Below are 20,466 nucleotides of genomic sequence, written 5' to 3' on the forward strand. Positions count from 1 at the left end.
TATTACACGCACACGAATGTCTACTCATAAAGAACTTTAATAGAAAGACGTGACAATTCTCAATTATTAAAATGTAGCTGCCAGGGTTTTGTTCAATGTTGGAAAACATGTAAAAAGCAGTCCAGAAAAATAAGGGCTGCTCCTTGCACCAAGAGTTGTGTAACAGTAGTCAAAGACAGATGATCTGCTGGGCAAGCTGCATTTTGTGCCAGAAACGGTCAACGGTGCCAACATGGTTTTTTGTGACACTATCATGGATGGAGGACATGATCCACAAAAACTAAAGGGAGGGGCAGTGATGTATTACATGTAGTAACAATCCACATAACAGGTAAATATTCCTACACAACTACCCATTAGGTTGTGGAATGGTTGATGGCTAAAATACGATACAAAAGTCGTAAACTCAATACCCAAGAAATAATACAAAATAAAAGTCCACAAAAATTGTTAGGTATGATAAATATGATTATTTGTCTTGACACGCCACTGTCAAGAGGTTTAGGCCCTTTCTCCCCTTATCCTACGGGCCAGCTGGATGTCTTTGGGCATGATGGTGACACGCTTGGCGTGGATGGCGCACAGATTGGTGTCCTCAAACAAACCCACCAGGTAAGCTTCACTGGCCTCCTATTGGGAATCAACAGCATAATATTAGCTCCAAATAAATAAACCGCATACAATCCAGGTCGAGTTTTGTTTATATTTACCTGAAGAGCACCGATGGCAGCACTTTGGAAGCGGAGATCAGTCTTGAAGTCCTGGGCAATCTCTCTCACCAGGCGCTGGAACGGCAGCTTGCGGATGAGCAACTCTGTGGACTTCTGGTAGCGACGAATTTCCCTCAGAGCCACAGTGCCCGGCCTGAGGAGAAGCAAGCATGTGGTTTTTTTCCCCTCCCATCACTTTTATAGCAAGTGTCGTGGTGACGTCATGCGTCAACGTTGAAACCCACCTGTAGCGATGGGGCTTCTTCACTCCTCCTGTAGAGGGCGCACTCTTCCTGGCTGCCTTGGTGGCGAGCTGCTTCCTTGGCGCCTTTCCTCCGGTGGATTTACGGGCAGTTTGCTTGGTACGAGCCATCGCGTATTACCTAGAAGAAAATATTGCAGGCGAATTAAGGAGGACTCCAATGTACACGCACCCGGGAACTAAAATAAAACACGCGAAGCGGTTAGCGAGCCGCGTCAACATGTTAGCTTAGCTTAGCCGACAACAACGCGCCCATCCCCCTACCGCCGAACAACTAGGAGGTGTCTCCTTTAGCGTCCGCACACTAAACAGCAGACACAACTAAAATAAAACTTAGCATGTTAGCAGAGCCTTCTCAAGTCGACGAAACTCATTCTACAGTCGCCAAAAGTCATCACGTAACAGATCATTTCAGACATAGGCACGTTACTAAAGAAAGAGCCGGCTGTAGTCTGGCTCACAAGAGGCCGCCCGCCATCAGCCTCGGTTTGTCGTCTTCGCCATTTTCGCTCTCATTTCACCCCCACTCGACATTGGGAATACATTTTATAGCACGTTAGTTCACCGGTAATTAACGGCACACAAATTGTATTTTCATAACAGATGAATGGTTAGTAACTACATCCATCTTACCAACGAGACAGAACGGACGATCGATAGGTAACAGTTTTAGTTTCGAAACGGAATATAAACGAGCCCATTGTCCTTGTCGGGGATAACAAGACACCCCCTACGTCAATCTAACAACACTGTGATACCAATCGTCTACATCACGTGAAAGAAATGAAATCATTTTCGCAGAATAAACGAATAAAAACCAAGTACAAATTATTTACCTTTGTGACGTTGCTGTTGTTGTGAGGCGAGTGAACTGCGGAGACAGCAGGTCTCGGTCACCTGAAAACGATCAATGCTGGTTGGAAGCTTGAGGCCAAGTATTAATAGTGTGACATGACGTCATATTGCACAGACACTTTCATGTCCGTTGGTACGTGTGGATCACGGCCACACGATCGACCCAATGAGATGCGCCAAACAAAATCGATACGGTGCGCTACCGCACGATATTATTTCTTGTATTCATAAGTTCCTCGTTTTCTCAAAATGGTGTGTGATATTAATCACGGGCTTGTACATAAATAATTGCATTACCCACTGCCCTGCTTCCCGACATCAAAGACATGAGAAATACAATTCCTTCACTCAAGACATATCACCGTGTCATTTGATGCAAGTAAATTACCACTAGCGTTACTTTTCTCATCTAAAATATCATCTTGCTTAATTTTCAATATGATTTAGGGATGAGTCTCAGAATTCCAACAATTCCAATATGTATTGAATGCAGCATTTGTACTACTTCCTCCATTCTCGCGCAAACTCACATCGTAGTAGAATGCGGATTTCTATGCTAACCTAATGAGCTAGCTCCTTTTGCTAAAAACAAGCTCATTGTTGGGACTTTTCCGAGCGTTAAAATGTCTAAAACGCACCCGCTGTCCCCGTTATCTTCAGCGGGGACGACTACCGGGGGTCATTCGTCGTCCTCGTCGTCTTCATCCGCCGGGGGCTCGACATCTCCCGCAACCGTGTTAAACGTTCAGCCCGAAAAACCTCAACACTACACGTACGTAATGGTAGTCTATTAGCCGATAAGCTAGCTAAATGTACACAAACTCACGTGCAATCGGGTTCGCAGACTGAACAATCGATAAAGTCAATTTGGAAGAGGCTTCGTAAGTACGGGATTCTTTTGACTATAAACCAGATCTTTCAGTCATGATAAAATTGTAATTAATTCAATTTGTTGGTAAATGAGTGATGAGTCTTTTATGCAACATGAAATTGTAAAGATGTAGTCTCCAGAAAACACAGGTAGGGAATAGAGAATAAATCTGTATTGTTAGTCTCCAGAGAAAACAGAAAACACAGGTAGGGAATAGAGAATACATCTGTATTGTTGGATAATGATTGATCGCTTTATAAACATGAATTTCTGTCGTGTTTAATTCTGCTTTTTGCAGCTACCTAAAAGAGTTCAGAACGGAGCAGTGTCCCCTGTTTGTCCAGCATAAATGTACACAACACCGGCCTTTTTCCTGTTTCCACTGGCACTTCTTGAACCAGCGGCGCCGCAGGCCCATGCGCAAACGGGACGGGACATTCAACTACAGCCCAGATGTTTATTGTACCAAATATGATGAGGGAACTGGAACCTGTCCTGATGGAGATGAGTAAGAGAAAAACAAGAACACGTTGTAACAGTTTGGAGTTCCGTTTTTAAGAGTGGAACTTGATTATTTTGTTCATTTACTATTATGCAACATCGAACACGATGCAAAATGCCAGGCAGGTTGGTTACTGGAGGTTGCGACATAGGACGTTTCGAGGTTATTAACCCCCCCCCCCCCCCCGCCACCCTCCCAAAAAAAAAAGCATTGTTGCATGCTTGCGTACAGCGGTGTAGTAATGCCTTCGTCCAGTGGCACAAGATTGCATGCCCTGAAACTGCCATACTTAATGGTTTTCATTTGATTATTTGACATTGATGTCTTAGAAGTGTTTTTAATCCTAGTATTCACAGTACTGTCATTATAATTTGTGCATTTATGTACGTTAGTGATAGACTCCAGTGCATCCTGACTTACGGGCTGAGAGGCACCTGAACAGTTTGGGCATGTGCTTTTTAGATGCAAAATGCCAGCTCTCATCAAAATAACAAGGCTTCTGTTTTTCTTGTTTCACTCCTAACTCTGAAAAGAACCTTTTTGTCTCGCACAACGACCTAAGCTATCTGCTAATGCATCCGTGAGCTATTCAGGATAGGAAATGCTGTTGTAAATGAGGACAATTGTGAAAGAAATAGCAGCTGACGAGTCGTCATCTGGGCATTACCATCTGAACATCGCCCGTCACTCTCGTGTATTTATTTTTTTTTTTTTTACAAAGCAATCAACAGGTGGTGATTACGGGACAAAAAGAATGTAAATGCCTTTGAAAGCACATTATACTGCCGTGCTAATTGCCCTCATGTTTTTAGACCTCGTGTGGGATCAACTTTTCGATTCATCCCCCATCTCACCCTAAAAATATAAAAATTTGAAACTTTTCTTTTTTGCGCCCACCAGATGTGCATTTCTACATCGGACAGCTGGCGACACGGAACGGAGGTATCACCTACGCTACTATAAGACGGGGTCTTGCATTCACGAAACGGATACGAGAGGCCACTGCAGCAAGAACGGCTGTCATTGTGCCTTTGCGCATGGGTCACATGACCTGCGCAGCCCTGTGTATGATGTGAGGTGTGGAACATTAACGTTTAAATGATCGTCTTAAATGCGATACTGGAGTTCACACGGTATACTTTTCACAGGGAAGTGCAGGTCATCGAGTGTCAAGGTGGCGCCGGGCCGTCAGAAGGAGCTGGAGGAGACGGACAGTCGGGCCAGGCGGCGAGCACGGCCCTCATAGAGAAGATTCTGAGTGAGGAACCACGCTGGCAAGGTATATCGAACAGAAATATCGGTATCAATTCATATCGCCTCATTTGACCAATTTCTTGTGTCCTCAGATAACAACTATGTGTTGTCCCACTACAAGACCGAGCTGTGCAAGAAGCCGCCTCGCCTGTGTCGTCAGGGTTACGCCTGCCCGTATTATCATAACAGCAAAGACAGGCGGCGCAGCCCGCATAAGCACAAATACAGGTGCGCTTCAGTCCCGATACCACAAGATGACTTTTCTCAGCCGCTTGAAAATGACGGCACCCGCCGGTTACGCCCGCAGAGCTTTGCCTTGTCCGGCGGTGAAACTGAGCGAGGAGTGGGGTGATCCGAGCAAATGTGAGTGCGCGGAGGGATGCCAGTATTGCCACACGAGAACGGAACAGCAGTTCCATCCCGAGGTCTGTCTCCAAATCAAAGCTTACCTCGAGCGAAAACCGCAAACTCAATAACAGTGGCGTCGAACGTATCCGCAGATCTACAAGTCCACAAAGTGCAATGACATGCAGCAGTGCGGCAGCTGTCCCAGAGGACCCTTTTGTGCTTTTGCTCACGTTGAAAGTAAGTCGCCGCCACACATCACCCAGGGGTTTCTTAAAAATATACTAATCTACTTTCAAATTTTAAATGCATTCCAGAAGCATTTGTCTTCGAGGAGTCCTTCTCCTCACCCAGATCCCCCCCAGCTCTCCGTCCGCCAGATCCCGGCTCCGCAGAGGAGTTTGAGTCAAGAAGACACAATAAGGGGCTCGGTCAGGTGGCTGACCCCTTCTCGCCCTCTGCCGGGTCACATGTTGCGGAGCAAGGCCTCCTGGGTAATGTGCTGAGTCTTTGCGAGGACATGAGGGGAGCAGCTGAGCCGTTGTCCTCTTGGGTGGGAGAGGGAGGCTATGGCAGGGCGCCTGGATTTGAGAGGGAGGATCAGGTGAGATGAATGAAAAGGGGGCGGGGCAAAGTGGGTGTTTTGTGTGTGCAATGGTGGCATATTTTTTGTTGTGCTTTCAGGCGAAACAGAGGAGTTTTGCCCTCGAGCAGCGCAGCAGAGAAGCGGCATCGGCGCAAAGCAGTAAACAGGTAGAATTTCCGGCACGTGTTTTTGCAATAGCACACACACAGTTGAACCTCAAAGGCTGACCACAATCCATTGTGTGACGTTATTTGACCTACAATGTTTGTATTTGAAAGACAACGAAAAGTAAATTGTCTCCAGGTTCCATTTAAGGTTCCAACACATTTTGTAAAGACACGATTGATATTCTTTTTCTTCCAAAATATGACATTATATCTCCTTCAGGATCTGCTGGTGTTTCTGCCAGTAGGCAGTCCTTTAAGTCTGTCATCCAGCATCCCCTCCAGTCTGGCCGCGACCCCACCCAGCCCTGCGCCCCTCGGACCCCCGGGGGCCGGCATCGCATCAGGCATGAATGCCAACGCCTTGCCCTTCTACCCCACCAGTGAGACAGTGGAGTCTGTTGTTGGTAAGTCAACATGTGCAGATTTTTTTTTTGGGGGGGGGGGGGTCTGTGTGTGGTTGACAGTTGTTGTGCTGCTCTGGTGCCGTCTTTGTCGCAGAGTCGGCGCTGGATGATCTCGACCTGAATGATTTTGGTACTTCAGCGTTGGAAAGGGGCTTGGAGAGTAGTTCAAGTCTGCCGCGGGTGGGAGTGAGGCTCGGTAATTGCGTGACATCTGCGACAAGAAATGATTGTTGCCAAGCAGCAGCACGTGGCTCAGCGCAATATGCTCAACCCTCTTTTTTTTTTGGTTTTTATAGGAGGTAACCGACTTCAGAGCTCAGCCCCAGTCAACATCCCGGGATCCTTCAGCACACCTGCTCCTTTTAGCTCTCCCTCGCCGTCCCCCCCAATCAGACCACGCGCTTCCCCATTCTTCTCCACTCAGCTGTCCCAACCTGGACAGCAAGAGAGCCCCTTCCTGGGCCCATCCCATAGCTCCTTAGGTGTGTGTGGAACTTCACCCGACTGCTCACGTGATCTCCACTCCCTGCATTTCATCTGTGCTTTGTAGGTCTTAATGGTATGAGCAGTCACATCTGGGAGCACTTCCCGTCAGGCCAGGGCTCCCCTGGCACACCCCCAGCCCTGATGCCCTCCGGCCCATGTGCGGAGACGTCCAGGCTCAAACAGGAGCTCGAGGAGGCTCACAGGGCGCTGAAGCAGTGGGGACACAGCTGGAGACACACAGCTCAGGTAGGTAACGGGGCTTCTAAAGCTGGATTTGTTTTGGAAAAATATACAGTATATTGTCAATATATGTACCTTTGATCGACACTCTCCTGCAGTCGTGGGCCACGCTGAAAGCAGACGCTGAGGACTCACGCGCCCACGCGGGGCGGTTGGCTATGGAGGCCGAGAGAATCAGGCAGGCTGAGGAGGAGGCACAGAGACAATCTTCTCTCCTGGAGGAGGCGCTGGAGACCCTGAGGAGCGGAGACAATCCCCATCTATCGTTGCACCAGCTGCAGATGCTACACAGACTTCCCTTGGAATCCATCCTCAGTCTGCAAGCGCAACTCTGCAGCTGTTTACACACTGTGGAGCAGGTAATAAATACCTCACCTATGACACACCCAACAGCCATACTGAAGCTTTTTTGTGCGGCTTGCGAAATGTATCAATCATCATTCACAGGTCATTATTTGTTTTCGAAATAAGGTTCGGCATCATGCGATGTGTTTTTGTTTTGAGTGGATGTCATATTCCTTGACTTAAGAGTCTCTTTGTGTTGTCCCAAGGTGGTGTACAAGAAGCAGAGGCAGTGCTGTGTGTCGTGTGGAGAGCAGGGCGCCGTCTCGCTGCCATGCGGCCATGGACTACGTTGCGAGAGCTGCTCCACCTCTACAGAGTGCCCTCGCTGTCCTGAACAAACACTGGAGCAGAAGCAGCAGCAGCTCTCCTGACACTTCGGACCAGTCAGAACACCGCACACATCGGCGATTCCACATTAGTCAGTCTTGATTCCACGACCACCAGCCATGGATCTTTGACACCATTCCAGACTTTGTCGGGGTTCTTTTTAACTCTTTATTGCAACGCGAATACACGACGATTCCCGACAGACGATCATTTCATGGGGTACAGTGAACAGGCGCTGCCTCAAATAGCAAAAATCCATGCGTGTTGACATCCACCCAAAAAGATTTGTAGTTGCCTCGAGCAACTTTTTTTCTATTGGACAAGGCTATGGCCTGATTAAATGAAGCTTGTCCCCTCATGTCAACAGTTAGTTCCTTGGCCCCAAAGCAATATTTCTGCATTAGACATGGCTATGGCCTGAGCACAATATTTTTCAATGAATAACGGATGACCAGTTCCCAAATTTCAAATACAAGGCTTCATTGTGCTTGTGGTTAATCAGCCATTCGTGTGAGTAATTCAGAGAATAATTTTCAGTTTTACCAATGGGAACAACAGCATATTTTCATCCGATCGCTCATGACCAGCACGGCTGTTTTTTACACCTACTGTAATCTTGATGTGATAATTAACATCAATTAGCATATTTGACTTCTTTTTTTAAGACTCTGCTTCAGAACGAAATGTGGCCGCTTCAGGTACACGACACGTGCTTGTAATGAGAAATAACCGGCACTGCCCAAATCGAAAACAATCCTTACTCGGTTGTGACTGACAAAAGGAATTGATTGTGAAAGTTGAAGTCGCCAGAAGTGCAGAATTGCTCGGCCCCATGCAAATAATGTAATATATAAAGTAACACTGCCGGATTGCACTGTATGATACAAGTGTACCTAATCAAGTGACTATTTTTGCAGCGCCGTCAATCATCAGAGTTGCCGGCGGGGATTTCAAAATGCATTGCCGTGGCATGTCACAAAAAAAAAAAAAGCATTTAGCATTAAAAATTTTTTTTGTAATGGCTAACAAATTTCATAAATGCTAACTTATGAATCATGTGCAGATTTTTATACGTTTTTGACATCATTTCTGTCCACATCAATGTGAGACTGTCTCAATGTATGGATGACAAGGCAAAACGGCAACATTTTGAGATGTTAACCAAATCATGAGTCTTAGTAAGGTGATGTGATATAAACCCTAAAGGGCATATTTCGTCTCATCCATATAAATTGTACAATATATCTAGCTATAGCCAAAGGAGGCCGACAGGAATTAGTGCAGGTGTTGTTTATATACTGAATTTGTTGTTTTCATTATTTTTAGCAAAATAAATAATAAATAATTCAAACATGCAAATAGGAACAAAGTATTTAGTGAATACATTTAGAATGAACTATACAACAGGCAGCCTCTGTTAAAGCACTCAGGTTTCTCAAAGAGAAATGCATATGAACACAATCAAGCGAAATATACTCAGTCAACTTGTGTAGTCTTTTAAATTACTTTTTTTTTTTTAATTTCATAACTTTTCACATCGTCTCAATTACTCACGTTTATTCATACCTGCCGTATTTTCCCAAAGGCAGATTCTCATTGTTGACATTTCATTGTAGTCTTAACATGTTCTGTGTATTGACGAACTTTACTGCACTGATTAGAAAATGCATCAGGAAGTGGACTGTCTTATATCAGTGTTTCATTATGAATGGATTTAGTTCATTAAAACAAATTGTATATTTTTGGATGGAAAAAAAAAACGTGCATGTGTCATTGTTGACTTCGCTCCTTGGATTGTTTCTCTCTTTGTCTTCTTTTCTTCACAAAGGCTTGTATTTCTCGCTCACCTTTTCTGGACTCCAGCAATTTAAGGATGTTGTTTTCTGGGAATACAGAGAGAGAGAGTGAGGAAAAGTTGCATTTAAGTCAGGAAAGATGAACCCTGTGCAAAAATAGGAAGCTAAGGGTAAACGCGACTGGCTGTGATTGCTGTGGGTGGTCAGCGTGATTTTTTTTGCAGCGACTGTCACATTGATGACAATAAAAGTGAGGCGTACACACGAAAACTACCGTGTTCAACACTTGAGATTCATGAATGAACATGTAATTTTGCTATTAGATTTTTATTCAAATAGTGACACCAACCAAAAAGAGCAAAATCATACCATTAGGTTTTGGATGCATCAGCGGGAGACGAATTTGAGCAGGAAATGGATCGGGATGAAAGCCCGGTCCGTGTTTTTCTGCCTCTGTATTTGCTACTCCGGGTATGTCTTTGAGACACAGGAAGGCTTCACCTTCAAAGTCGTCAGTTCTCAAGGTGTCATGGTCCAGAACCGTCACAACCAGGCAAGCACCTGGAGCATGGCACTGATCCAACCCAACCAGGCTGTCATGTGATGGAGACAATTTGTTAATTCAAGATCGTGTTTGAGAGCAGCAAAGCAGACTTACAACTCAAAGCCCTCATCGAAGAGAGGATTTAGATCGCAGCTTTTTATCTGAGTGCGGCAAGGTTCTACAAGAGGGAAGGTGTGGAAAGGCTCCAGACACAACTGCACGTAGGGATCACTTAAACCTGTGGAACGCAGGAGATACAGTATAAGACAAATGTCATTGGGATGCACGACAGAAAAGTAAATAAAAGGACATACTCTGGCAATTACGAAAAATGTTATTCATTTTTATGAACTTATGAAGTATTAAAGGTCAGTGACCAAAGTTTGAAAAGTTGTTCCTGAGACCTCTAAAACCCTTTACAATGCATAAAAGTCATTAGAAAGTGATTAAATCGTAGGTAGATAACAGTTTAATCACTTAATATAATAATGAGTCGTCTGCGGTTTGTATCTCGGGTATTTCCGGATCTGTGACGTCACCAGGCAAACAATGAAGTGGGAGACTGTGGCGTCCTGTTGCTTTTGCACTTAAACAATGGTTCATTCATTGTATGGCAGTTAGTTGCACTAATGGTGAGGGGAATGGCACGTTTCCTCGGGTTTCCGAAGGATAACAAAAAGAGAAGTGGATCGGAAAGTCAATCGGCAGCGTGATCAGCTTGCAAGCAGGAAGAATCCCGGTCGTCGTGCATTCGAAAAGCGGCGCAGGCAAGAGGTGAGGAGTTATTTGCATGCATCTACGACACCTCAGAAATGGTGATGATACATTTCTATGCATTGAAAAAATGCAGCTCAAGATTGTCCACCACGTTGTAACGTTTCATGTACGGCCGACGCAATGTTATCGATACTATATTATTTCCAATCCACTCTGCGCGGTATTGTGTCGACTCTCAACCAGGCCCCTCGGTGGCGTCGTCAGGGTCATCACTTTCACTTTGACTTTCACTTTCCCTTCCACTGATCGGCTCAACAACGTCAGATTTGACAGCGCCCGCTTCTGTGTGTAAAAATCCTCAAAAATGTATGGAATCTGAGCTTTAATATCAATAATATTGGCAGTAATTATAGAAAGCTGCCTTTTATATCTCGACTTTGCTTTTAAATACCTTTCAGTCTTCTGTTTGTAAATGCGTCCGATTGCTGTCGATGTCCCTTCTTTTATTTTTTACAAAGCTATTTTTGTTCCCTATACTTTTTAAAATGTTTTTTAGGTGTTGTGATTTGGTTGTGTGAAGCCCCTTGAATTGCCTTGTGTTATGAAATGTAAGATTTTTGCATGTGTGTTCTGACTTTTCTGTTAAGTTTCACCGTTGGAGTCCATTGGTAGAAGGTTAGCTGCGTTCAACACTTCAACTCTGAGTCTTTGGTCCGATCTCCTGTAGTTGGTGCGAAGTGTAACCGCGCCGTATTTCTCACCGGCAGTCACTCTCTGTGACAAAGATGTGTCATAGTTTGAAAGAAAACACATGCACAATATCCGCTTAACCCTGGAGAACCCAAGAACCATTTTCTTCTTTGGAAAATGATGAATTTTACATTAAATGACTGCTATATGTTCACTGAACACCAAAATATACAGTATGTTTTTTGAAATATTTCATGCTTTAATCCTAATTTAGGATTAGGGCCAAATTTGACCCTTTGGGATTCAAGGGTAGCGTTTGAGTAGCAGAATTTATAGGGGCCAAATTTGATCCCGTGGGTTCTCCGGGGTTAAAAGAGAAATAGGAAAGCATCACACCTGCTCCAATATTTTCCCTTCGAGGTACTTGTCCACAAGATGGCGACTGCTCAGAGAGTGATGAGTCAGGTAGGCCTTGAGAGTCTACGACCGTAAACGGCGAGATTTTAGTCAGAACTTTTTTCATCATACGGTCTACAGTTCCATCCGCTCACCTTGTAATCATCAGAGTGGAGTGTTTCCAATGGAAGACCGTTACCCTCGCCGTGGAAGCACTGTTCCAGGCACTGAAATGAATATCACAGCGAGCTAAATCATCAGTCATGTTTTTTTTTTTTTAAACCCTTTCAAGGACATTTGTGAATTGGTGGTGAATTTACTCCCAGTTTTGGGAGGGTCTGAATCAAAGTATGCGATCATTGCAATTGAGTCCACGATGTGCTTCTACGCACTTTACCTGCAGTGTGTACAGCAGCCTGTGACAGAACACCATGAGCCCCCCGTGGTGCGAATGCGCAGCAGCCATCTGATAGAGGATTTTCACCGAGTTATTCCACAAGGGAGTCAGCAGACTGAGCGTGAGAGAGGAATTTGCGTCATGTTGGATTCACAAACAACGTTCTCACGGAGGGCGGGGGTGGGGCTCTCCCGTCACCTGTTGAAGTTCTCTTGAACCAAATTTTCATTCATGTAATGCAGCTCTTTTTCCAGATAGCGCATGAGAGGGGTTGCGGCCTAAATTCGATGAGGTTAAGGTCACAAGACAAATGATATTATTTCATTGCGCTAAGCAAAGTACTGTACTTACATCTTCTGTGGATTTGGAGGGATTTTGCGTTGTGGTTGACATTCCTCTGACGTACGTCTCAATGTCTGCATTCAACTGAAAAGACAGAAGAAAAGACGTTGGCCCCCCCCCCGCGCTCCCCCTCAGAATACGACTAAGGTCTTGTTGCACATCCCACGCACCTTTTTGCTCAACGTGTCCAAAGCGGAGCGGATCTCTCGTCCGAGGGCGCCCTGAGTTTGCTGCACTTGCGCCGGCAGCGTGTTGTGGAACTGACTTTCCCCGATGGCGTGTCGGGTACGCTCCCAAAGCGCCGCCCATTTTAGCTTCGCGGGAAGCTGCGACACGACGGACCGCAGGTATTCCAGGTCGTTCACCACAACGCACAGCTATGGAAGAAGAAAGAACTAGAGCTGACATTTCTTTTCGATGTGGAGCACCTGTTTTTATTTTTTTTTTTTTTTTTTCTTGAAGCAAGACAACCCTCCACCATTTTAATTGCGCTTCCATGGTCTGACTTCTCAGAGAGCATCCTGACTCTGGCTTTGAGACGATGACAGTAGGTCACCACAATCTTACAAACATCCTGCACACACACACAGAAAAAACCCCACACACTAGTCAACATTAGCATGTAGCATGTAGCATGAATTATAGCCATAACCATATCACCGTGTTAAAATAACTCAATAAATCAGTACTCGCTATTAGCCCAGCAGTGTATGAGGTGAGGCCTGAAGGTTCACTAAAAACGGGCTAATTTCAACAAAACAAGCAACTGGTTGCTTAGAGTATACTATAATTATACTATACTATAATTTTTTTTAAATTTTCATGAGATTTCCTTTTAAAAATATATATGTTAACATACCTGTCAACTCATACGGTTTAGCCATAGTTCATACGGATTTTGTGGTGAATCTTACGTATATGGCCGTATCGCACTAATCATACGGATTCTGAAAATTTCCGTTTTTTTTGTTTTTTTCCCCCCCCCTAACAGGTAGTTCCGTTTGCTTTTGCCCAGAATGGTGCTAGTCGACTCGAATGCTTTCATTTACATTTCCAAAGTAAATATGAATGGATGCTGTAACTTCGAGCCGATGGGTCAGCATTTGGAGTTGGTGAAAAAAGTAACGCAGGAATACAACTCTGAACACAGTAATGCCACTAAGTGGAATGATGATTAGACATTAACCAGACATTGTATTATGGAGATCTACAATAAATATCATTGAAAATTTTGTGGGGGGGTTTTCTGCCGTTAATTTGACATTTGACAATGCTTTGGTATGTTATAAGGATTTTTTGCTCTTTTATAAGGATTTTTTTGGTAGTTTATACAGGTTGGCGCTCCGAAAAGTTGACAGGTATGTGTTAATGGTGTGGTGTGTTTCAATTTTTTGTAAAAAAAAAAGGCCAAACAAGGACTCAAGTTCAAATTTTTTTTAAATCTTTAAACCGCAGCATGTTCATAACTTTTATTACATGGTCGCAATGTCAAATCAGAACTATGTGGAAAAAGTATACAACACCTCAGTGATTTTGACCATGAGCATGAATGACTCCTCGGGGTCCGGCCAGGACATCTGCTCCCACATGTCGCACACAGGCTGGATGCAAGCAACCAGGTCCACGGCCGAGGAGCTGTGTTTTATGGGCGCTGCACTGGAGTGCATGGGCTGTAGCTGAGAGCCATATTCAAAACGTATCTTCACGACGCGTAAACACAAACGCAATGCGGCGCACGGAAACACCAAGCGGTATACCTTGTCGACCTTCACGGCCCTCTTCACTCTGTCCATCGTGGTGTTGAATATCTGATGGAGCCAGAAAGGTTGAGCCTCTCTGAAGCTCACATGAAAGTTTGTCAGCTTCAGTAAACCCCTGAAATGAAACAATAGCTCGTATGCTAATTACACGCCACGTTATCTATTTGCGCATTTTAAATCAACTAATCAGGAAAAGTTATTTTGACAGACACTAAATGCGACTTTTGTCCAATTTGTGACTTCCGCTGATGTGGGTGTGTGTGGAAAGTCATCCTGCTAAATTGATGCATGATAAAAAAAATTGCATTTATTTATTTATTTTTTTAACCAAAATGACCTAAACGAGAGCAATTCTGCAGTCCGACTGACCTTTTCTGTAAGAAGGCCTTGTCCTTGCGGATGGCTTGCAGGTTCAGGTAAACGGGAAACAGACTGTTGGCTAGACTCTGATCAATGTGACCCTCCATTTGAGATAAGGTTTCTCTCACTTCTGTAGCAAGCTGCGCACATTAAAAAAAATCAAATAAAAAGTCGGTGAGGTGATAAAAATGACATCAAGTACAAACTACCAGTCTCACTTACCAGAGAATCGAACTTCTCGTAGACTGCGGTGAACACGTCCAGTTGTACCGCACTGCACGATGACCAAAGAACCACGTTTTATTCCAAAAGTCATCGACGAGTAACTACATTACAATGTCCGTATTTATACAATTGTTTTATTTTTTTGGATTTACCTGACAAATGTTCTGTTCCAGACATCCCTGTTGAGTTTTATGTCATCCCGTACTTCGACAATCAACCTGGACAAGGCGCTAATGATCTCTGATAGCTCCTGATTGAAGGGCAAGTGCACCCAAAAGAAAACATTTCAATAGACACCGCGACACAATCTATGAATTTCCACAAAAACTGGATGAAAGTATGTCTTTGAAAATAATGATATTGGTATGAAAAATCATACCAAATTATGATGATTTTAGTATGATTTTTTTTTTTACAATATAATAAGAATGGCGACTGTACTTTTGCTCACTTTTGCGTTTTACTGAATGACTCATTTCGAAATTGAAGGTGACGGTGGCAAACGACAACCACAATTAGCCCACTTTGAAAAAGTGACGGCTTAGGGACGGGGAAACTAAATTCGATTCAATCGGTTTGAGCTTTTATTCGATGCCATGTTTGAATAAACCATTTCATGCACCCTGTAACCTGATAACGTGATAAGCTGTCCACTCGACATATTAATTTAAATACCGTACTCGGTAAAGGCAACGTGATGTGTTTTACCTTGGTCATTGGCTGGTGCAAACCTTTTTTGTTGCTAAACCACGCCTGCGTACCCGTCTGTCAGCGAGAAGAAAATTCTCATCGTGATCAATGATTTTCAACATATGACTGACATCACCGTGACTGCTACAGGACCTGGACCGCGTCGGCCACCTCGTCGTGCAGTTCAAAATCAGCCGGGTTCATTTTCTGGAATGCTTTTGTCTTGCAGATTTGGACTAAGATCCTGGAAGGACAAATGTTCATTTATTGAACGGATAGCATCTGTGGTTCATGGAAAGAGCTCGTAGCGATTTTGTACCTGAGCAGTGTGTGTAATTTTGGAGTGGCACTCGGCGTCGGGGGGAAGATGTCTCGGTATTTTGACACGAGATGGAGACCGTAATGCAGGAAACCATGAAGAGAGTCGCCCAGTTCTTGCTTCTGATTGACATGATGCAACAATTGTGTTCAAGTTTAATTTTGTGTTTATTTAAAAAAAAAAAGAGCGAAATTAATTGTACCGACTTAGCGGTTTTCCCACCTGTTGGTATGGCAGCTCCTGTTGATGCCAGTGGTACTCCACACACGTGAGTTGTTGTAACAGCAAAGAGGAATCCACCTCGATGCTTTGGTACAGTTTACTGTAAGCCACCCATTTCCTGTCATGGGAACACAAAACTATCAACTAAATGGTCCAAATAATGAAATCTTGCTCCAGAAACCCCTTCTTGAAATTCATGTTTCATCATTTTAGTGCAGTGGTGCTTCAACCGAGACTTTTTTATTTTTATTTTTAATTTCAAGCCCAAAACAACAATAAATTGCTTCTGTGATACAATGAGTGAAAACATTCCTGTTTTAATGTTACAGTGCGGCTTACGCCAAGTCTTGAAGAAAAGGTGAAAGGTCATTCTGTGTGGCGTAATGCTCCAGGAGAGTCTGCGCCTCGCCGCACAATTCCCCTTTCCATGGAGCGGAACTCTAGAAGCGATGAAAGAAAATGTAGCTGGACGTCTACATCAATGCTTGGCATGTTTATTTATTATTATTATTATTATTTTTTTTTTAATGAGATCTGAGAGACCCCCCCCTTACCTTTTGCTTGGAAATGTAAGACAGGACAAACTGTTGCAGGATTCCACAGTAGTTGGTGTAAGCGTTTCGACCTGGGCTTAGTGTGTCATCTCTCTGCCAGTAACACGACACAGCACGTTTTGTCTCTTGAAACAGTTCATCACAGGACACGGATAGATACATAGACAAATAACCATTTTGGCTAAGTAGGAATTATGCCAAGTGAACCACTACGGGCCAATTACTGGACTAACGAGAACTCCAAAGGGAGTGATTTCCAGTATCCGAAAAGCTACACAAATGTTCCCGGGTTGTAAAATGCAAGAGCGAATGGGTACGAAGGCAGTACGCTGGATACCAAGATGCATTGTTACCGCTTTATGGATAAACTTGAGGTCCAGGTGACATTGGCCTCGGTCCGGGTACGTCTCTGTTCTCGGCTGCAGAACGTACCAGTTGTCCTCAGTGCAGTGGAGATCCTGAAATGATATTACGGGACGTTGATTTTAAAGTCAGAAGATGGTGTTTAAAAAATTTTTTAAAAAACGGGTAAGAAAATATTCACAACCTGTAGCTTGATAACAACTTTCCCCAAAAAGTCATCGGTCCCTTTCTCCTTTGTGACCTCCTTAAGAATTCTGAAAAAGTAAAAAAAAAAAAATATAGCGTCACTTTTCCCGCTTCATTCAAATGCTCGAGTGTGATGAGTAAACCTAGCATGCCACCTGCTTAAACTCGAAAAACTGGTGGTGATCTCCTCCAGTTTTTGAGCGAGCGACACCTCCTCATCTTTATCCCTGCAACAGCGACCAGGTGAGGATTTAAGCTTTGTGAGCTGAAAAATGACCACCGAGAGATGTTTTTTTTTTTTTCTTTCTCTCATACCACATTTCAAGGTGGAAGCTGGCACCCGCAATGTCTTCAAACTCCCTGAGGAAGAAAAACACAATGACACAAAAGCAAGCCGATCATCTGAAAAAAATGCACGTCAATCTCACAGTGTAAATGTTTCGTTCCAAATTGGGTTGAGAGTCTGCTTCTTGATGTCGGTCTGATAGATCTTATCGTCAGACACGGCGTCCTTGACCACGTATTTAATGGCCTTGGCTCTGGAACGACGTGTGCGCCTCTCTTCTTCGTCTTCCAGTATGGTCAGCAAGCAGTAGGGGTCACTTAAACCTGGCCAACAAAGACATTGGAAATTCTGGAAGAAATTTCTTAACTCGAAAATTTTGTAAGTGGAGACGCGTTTTCCATGTAAATGCCCTAATCCGTTCCAAGCCGCCCCAAAATTCAGACGTAAATGTTTTCTAAAGTATAAAAATTCATCAAAATATGTAAGAAATACACATTATAATTATAACCTCTTCGTCCACAAAAGAAAATGAGACGTGTCAACTCACCGCTCACATCTTTTCCCAGAATTCCCCTGGCTTCCTTTACAGTGGCCATCAGGCAGTACACAGGTGGCTGTAAGTTTCAAATCGTTTCAAGAAATGACTCGTGGATAGAAAAGTTGAAATGAATAAGTTGTATTTCAGGGTAACGAAAAATGACATAATGGGAGGAAAACTCCGCCGATTTATTTTGACGGATAAAGGATTTTGAAATTTGTCACCTCGGAGTTTTGTACTACTTCCATCAGAGAGTTGTGCTCAGCTTCTGTCATTGTGAGAGCCTAGTAAAAACAAACCAAAAAAAAAAATTGGGATTGTCTAAATCTTTTTTAACTCCCCTTGCAACATAACATCACTCGCAATTCGGGATAAAACTACAACACGCTTCAGCTGAAAGACGGGTTGTACGTAAGAGACTGGGAGTAGGGTGATAAATAACGAGAAGGCGATCACCTCTTTGATATACCGGTGAAGTTGACTGTCGGCGAAGACCTCCGTTGATGCCGATTTTCCCATCTTATGTGCAATGGTGTACAACAACTCCTTGTACAGCGGGTTGAGCTTGAAATAGAAGCAAAGTAAGATGTTCTTGTCAGTATCGACCGTTATGATGTGCATTTACGTGACGGGTGACGTACGGTACCTGTAGCTCTTTGAGGTGACGGGCTTTCTCTTCTGGGTTTTCCTCATCTTTAAAATCCTAAAATTAAAACAAATGAAAATGAAAATATTTTCTCACGTTCCATTTAGGGGTTTTGAGCCTGCTCACCCTCCTGTATCGGAACTTTCTTGTCTGACCCAGTTTACGCCCATGGCCGGGAGAATACTAGCAAGGAAGAGATAATAAAACATGGCCGAATGAATATTGCGCAGCGCCAGTACGACAAATCTGCAGTATTTTGTAACCCGGATTACCTGCTTCATTCTTGACATGCCAAGGTTCTGGAAAATAGAATATAAAGAGGACTATTCATAGATAGGAAGCAAAAATGTTGGTTTTAACATATTCTGATGGCTACGTTGAAATATGATGTTCAACAAGGATGCCTTTTGATCATTTAATTACGGCGTCTGTTACAAACTTCCTCTTTTTCCAGATTATGAAATTTAAACTGAGGCAACAATGAGGTAACGATATTCACCGCCGGGAAAGAAAGTCATGTCAAATTTATGAACAAGCAGTTGTCTATACAAGAAAGTAAAACAACTGAAAATAAACTCGTTAGATTTTATCCCATCTCGGAAAATAAAAATGAATCAAACTACAACCACAAAAAAAACCCCATTAAAATATATGAGTTAAAACTTAATATTTATGATTATTATTTTGTTTTAAATTATTTTCAATTATTTTGTATATGGCTGTCATAGGTGTGTGAGAGGCCCGCCCCATATGAAACATTTGCATGTGGAAATATACTCAATGTAACAGCAATTAACTGAAGCTTGTGGATTATTTTTGTGCAGCGCGGTGAGCTAGTGGTTAGCATGTCTGCCTCACAATTCTGAGCTTCGAGGTTTCACTCCGAGGCTTCTCTTGTGGACTTTTTATGTTGCTGCCGCGCTTGTGTGGGTGCTGTCCAGCTTCCTGCCACATTCTGAAGAAAATGGGAGTCTAATTTGTCAATGGATGTGAATGGGCGGGCGATGGTTGTTTGTTTTGTATGTGTGCAGTCTAAGGCCTTTTCCCCAAAAGCCTTGATGACGACTAGCAGAAAATTAATTCCCTTTTTTTGGGGCTGAAATAGACTGTTTAGGTTCATTCTGCATCACCTGATCCAAACTCACATCCTAAAATAATCGTGATTCATGGCACCAGCGTTTAAAATAACCATTTGGCCTTTGTCACTCCATCGCGAGCTTCTGCATTTGACTTTTGAAATTGTTCTAACAACGAGATCGATTGCACATGCTGGACTATGACAAATATGACAGGGTGTTCCAAACAATCATAGATCCTAACAAGATGTATAAAAACTAAGCGTGATGTTAAAATCAAGTTTTATGTTGTATTTGTTCTTTGGGTGAAAAAAGCAGCGAAGAGACATTTTGTATGTTCAAAACAACTTTCGAAAAAAGTTCAAACACGGCCGTTTTCAAGGAAATTTAATAAAAATACACCAACTGGATAATCGACTTGGAGATGGCACAACATTTGTTTTTAAAAATCCAAAAGCAAGGCCAAAAAGGAAAATATTATGTCACAGACTTTTGTTGAGTGTTTCGAGATTGGTTCTAAAATGTGTGTTTTGCAGAAATGCTGACTAATTTTTTAATAATTTTTTTTTCATTAGTAACTCGGATTTTCATATTTTAAATGATGTCCACTTTTTAGGAACGTCATCCATTTTTAAACTTTTTTTATTTTTTATTTTACATTGATACATTTTCTTTTACACTAGACATATGGTAGATGTCTTTGTAGATATTTTCTACCATGGTGCATTCAAGTACAGTATCAAAATAGCGTCTCCTGGTTAGTGAATGCTAATGGGTGTAAGCGCCTTGCAAAACCTTAACCATAATCTTTAGAAGAAAATGAGAAGTGATCATCACTATGCCTTTGTAACGCATTTGTGACCAACCACAGTGTAGAATTATAGCCCTTACTTGTTCAGGTGTTTTGAGTAGTTCCACTGCGCTGGTGGTCTCCCTTTGAGCCGACATAATGTTGCTCTCTGATGAGCCGCCAGCGTGTCCCGCATGTATGAGTGACAATGCATG

At 43.2% G+C, this 20,466-nt stretch overlaps 3 protein-coding genes across 4 annotated transcripts; 1 reads left to right on the forward strand and 2 right to left on the reverse strand.

Annotated features, from left to right (window-relative positions):
* Nucleotides 1-19: 19 nt before the first annotated feature.
* Nucleotides 20-1,970, reverse strand: LOC147189611 (histone H3.3A). The gene is made up of 4 exons (XM_086138969.1): nucleotides 1,809-1,970; nucleotides 956-1,093; nucleotides 711-864; nucleotides 20-630 (listed from the first exon to the last, which is right to left on the reverse strand). The coding sequence occupies exons 2-4, from the start codon at nucleotides 1,081-1,083 to the stop codon at nucleotides 502-504; spliced, it is 411 nt and encodes a 136-aa protein (XP_085995095.1). The 5' UTR covers nucleotides 1,084-1,093; nucleotides 1,809-1,970; the 3' UTR covers nucleotides 20-501.
* A 381-nt stretch (nucleotides 1,971-2,351) lies between these two features.
* unk (unk zinc finger) lies at nucleotides 2,352-8,407 on the forward strand. The gene is made up of 15 exons (XM_086138961.1): nucleotides 2,352-2,599; nucleotides 2,997-3,206; nucleotides 4,101-4,277; nucleotides 4,349-4,479; nucleotides 4,547-4,682; nucleotides 4,762-4,879; nucleotides 4,955-5,039; nucleotides 5,117-5,403; nucleotides 5,484-5,552; nucleotides 5,773-5,956; nucleotides 6,051-6,152; nucleotides 6,253-6,438; nucleotides 6,507-6,688; nucleotides 6,781-7,041; nucleotides 7,234-8,407. The coding sequence occupies exons 1-15, from the start codon at nucleotides 2,451-2,453 to the stop codon at nucleotides 7,396-7,398; spliced, it is 2,442 nt and encodes an 813-aa protein (XP_085995087.1). The 5' UTR covers nucleotides 2,352-2,450; the 3' UTR covers nucleotides 7,399-8,407.
* Nucleotides 8,408-8,713: 306 nt separating this feature from the next.
* Nucleotides 8,714-20,453, reverse strand: unc13d (unc-13 homolog D (C. elegans)). 2 transcript variants are annotated; one of them, XM_086138960.1, is made up of 34 exons: nucleotides 20,353-20,453; nucleotides 18,658-18,684; nucleotides 18,512-18,568; nucleotides 18,386-18,442; nucleotides 18,196-18,303; nucleotides 17,964-18,023; nucleotides 17,749-17,815; nucleotides 17,344-17,524; nucleotides 17,231-17,275; nucleotides 17,071-17,142; nucleotides 16,914-16,983; nucleotides 16,720-16,824; nucleotides 16,367-16,459; nucleotides 16,152-16,252; nucleotides 15,813-15,930; nucleotides 15,591-15,712; nucleotides 15,425-15,515; nucleotides 15,290-15,346; nucleotides 14,734-14,831; nucleotides 14,579-14,630; nucleotides 14,366-14,496; nucleotides 13,994-14,111; nucleotides 13,760-13,912; nucleotides 12,715-12,810; nucleotides 12,407-12,613; nucleotides 12,246-12,320; nucleotides 12,093-12,172; nucleotides 11,895-12,009; nucleotides 11,653-11,724; nucleotides 11,498-11,581; nucleotides 11,065-11,185; nucleotides 9,809-9,932; nucleotides 9,520-9,743; nucleotides 8,714-9,237 (listed from the first exon to the last, which is right to left on the reverse strand). In XM_086138960.1, the coding sequence occupies exons 1-34, from the start codon at nucleotides 20,407-20,409 to the stop codon at nucleotides 9,125-9,127; spliced, it is 3,351 nt and encodes a 1,116-aa protein (XP_085995086.1). In that variant the 5' UTR covers nucleotides 20,410-20,453; the 3' UTR covers nucleotides 8,714-9,124. The 2 variants fall into 2 exon arrangements, 1 of the variants encoding a protein (XP_085995086.1); XR_015104128.1 differs by lacking the exon at nucleotides 8,714-9,237 and having other exon boundaries at nucleotides 9,719-9,743; nucleotides 11,047-11,185.
* Nucleotides 20,454-20,466: the final 13 nt, after the last annotated feature.

Source organism: Hippocampus guttulatus, chromosome 19 (genome assembly GCF_054856545.1).
Source record: "Hippocampus guttulatus isolate MCC_2025c chromosome 19, RoL_Hgut_1.0, whole genome shotgun sequence".
NCBI classification, from domain to species: Eukaryota; Metazoa; Chordata; class Actinopteri; order Syngnathiformes; family Syngnathidae; genus Hippocampus; species Hippocampus guttulatus.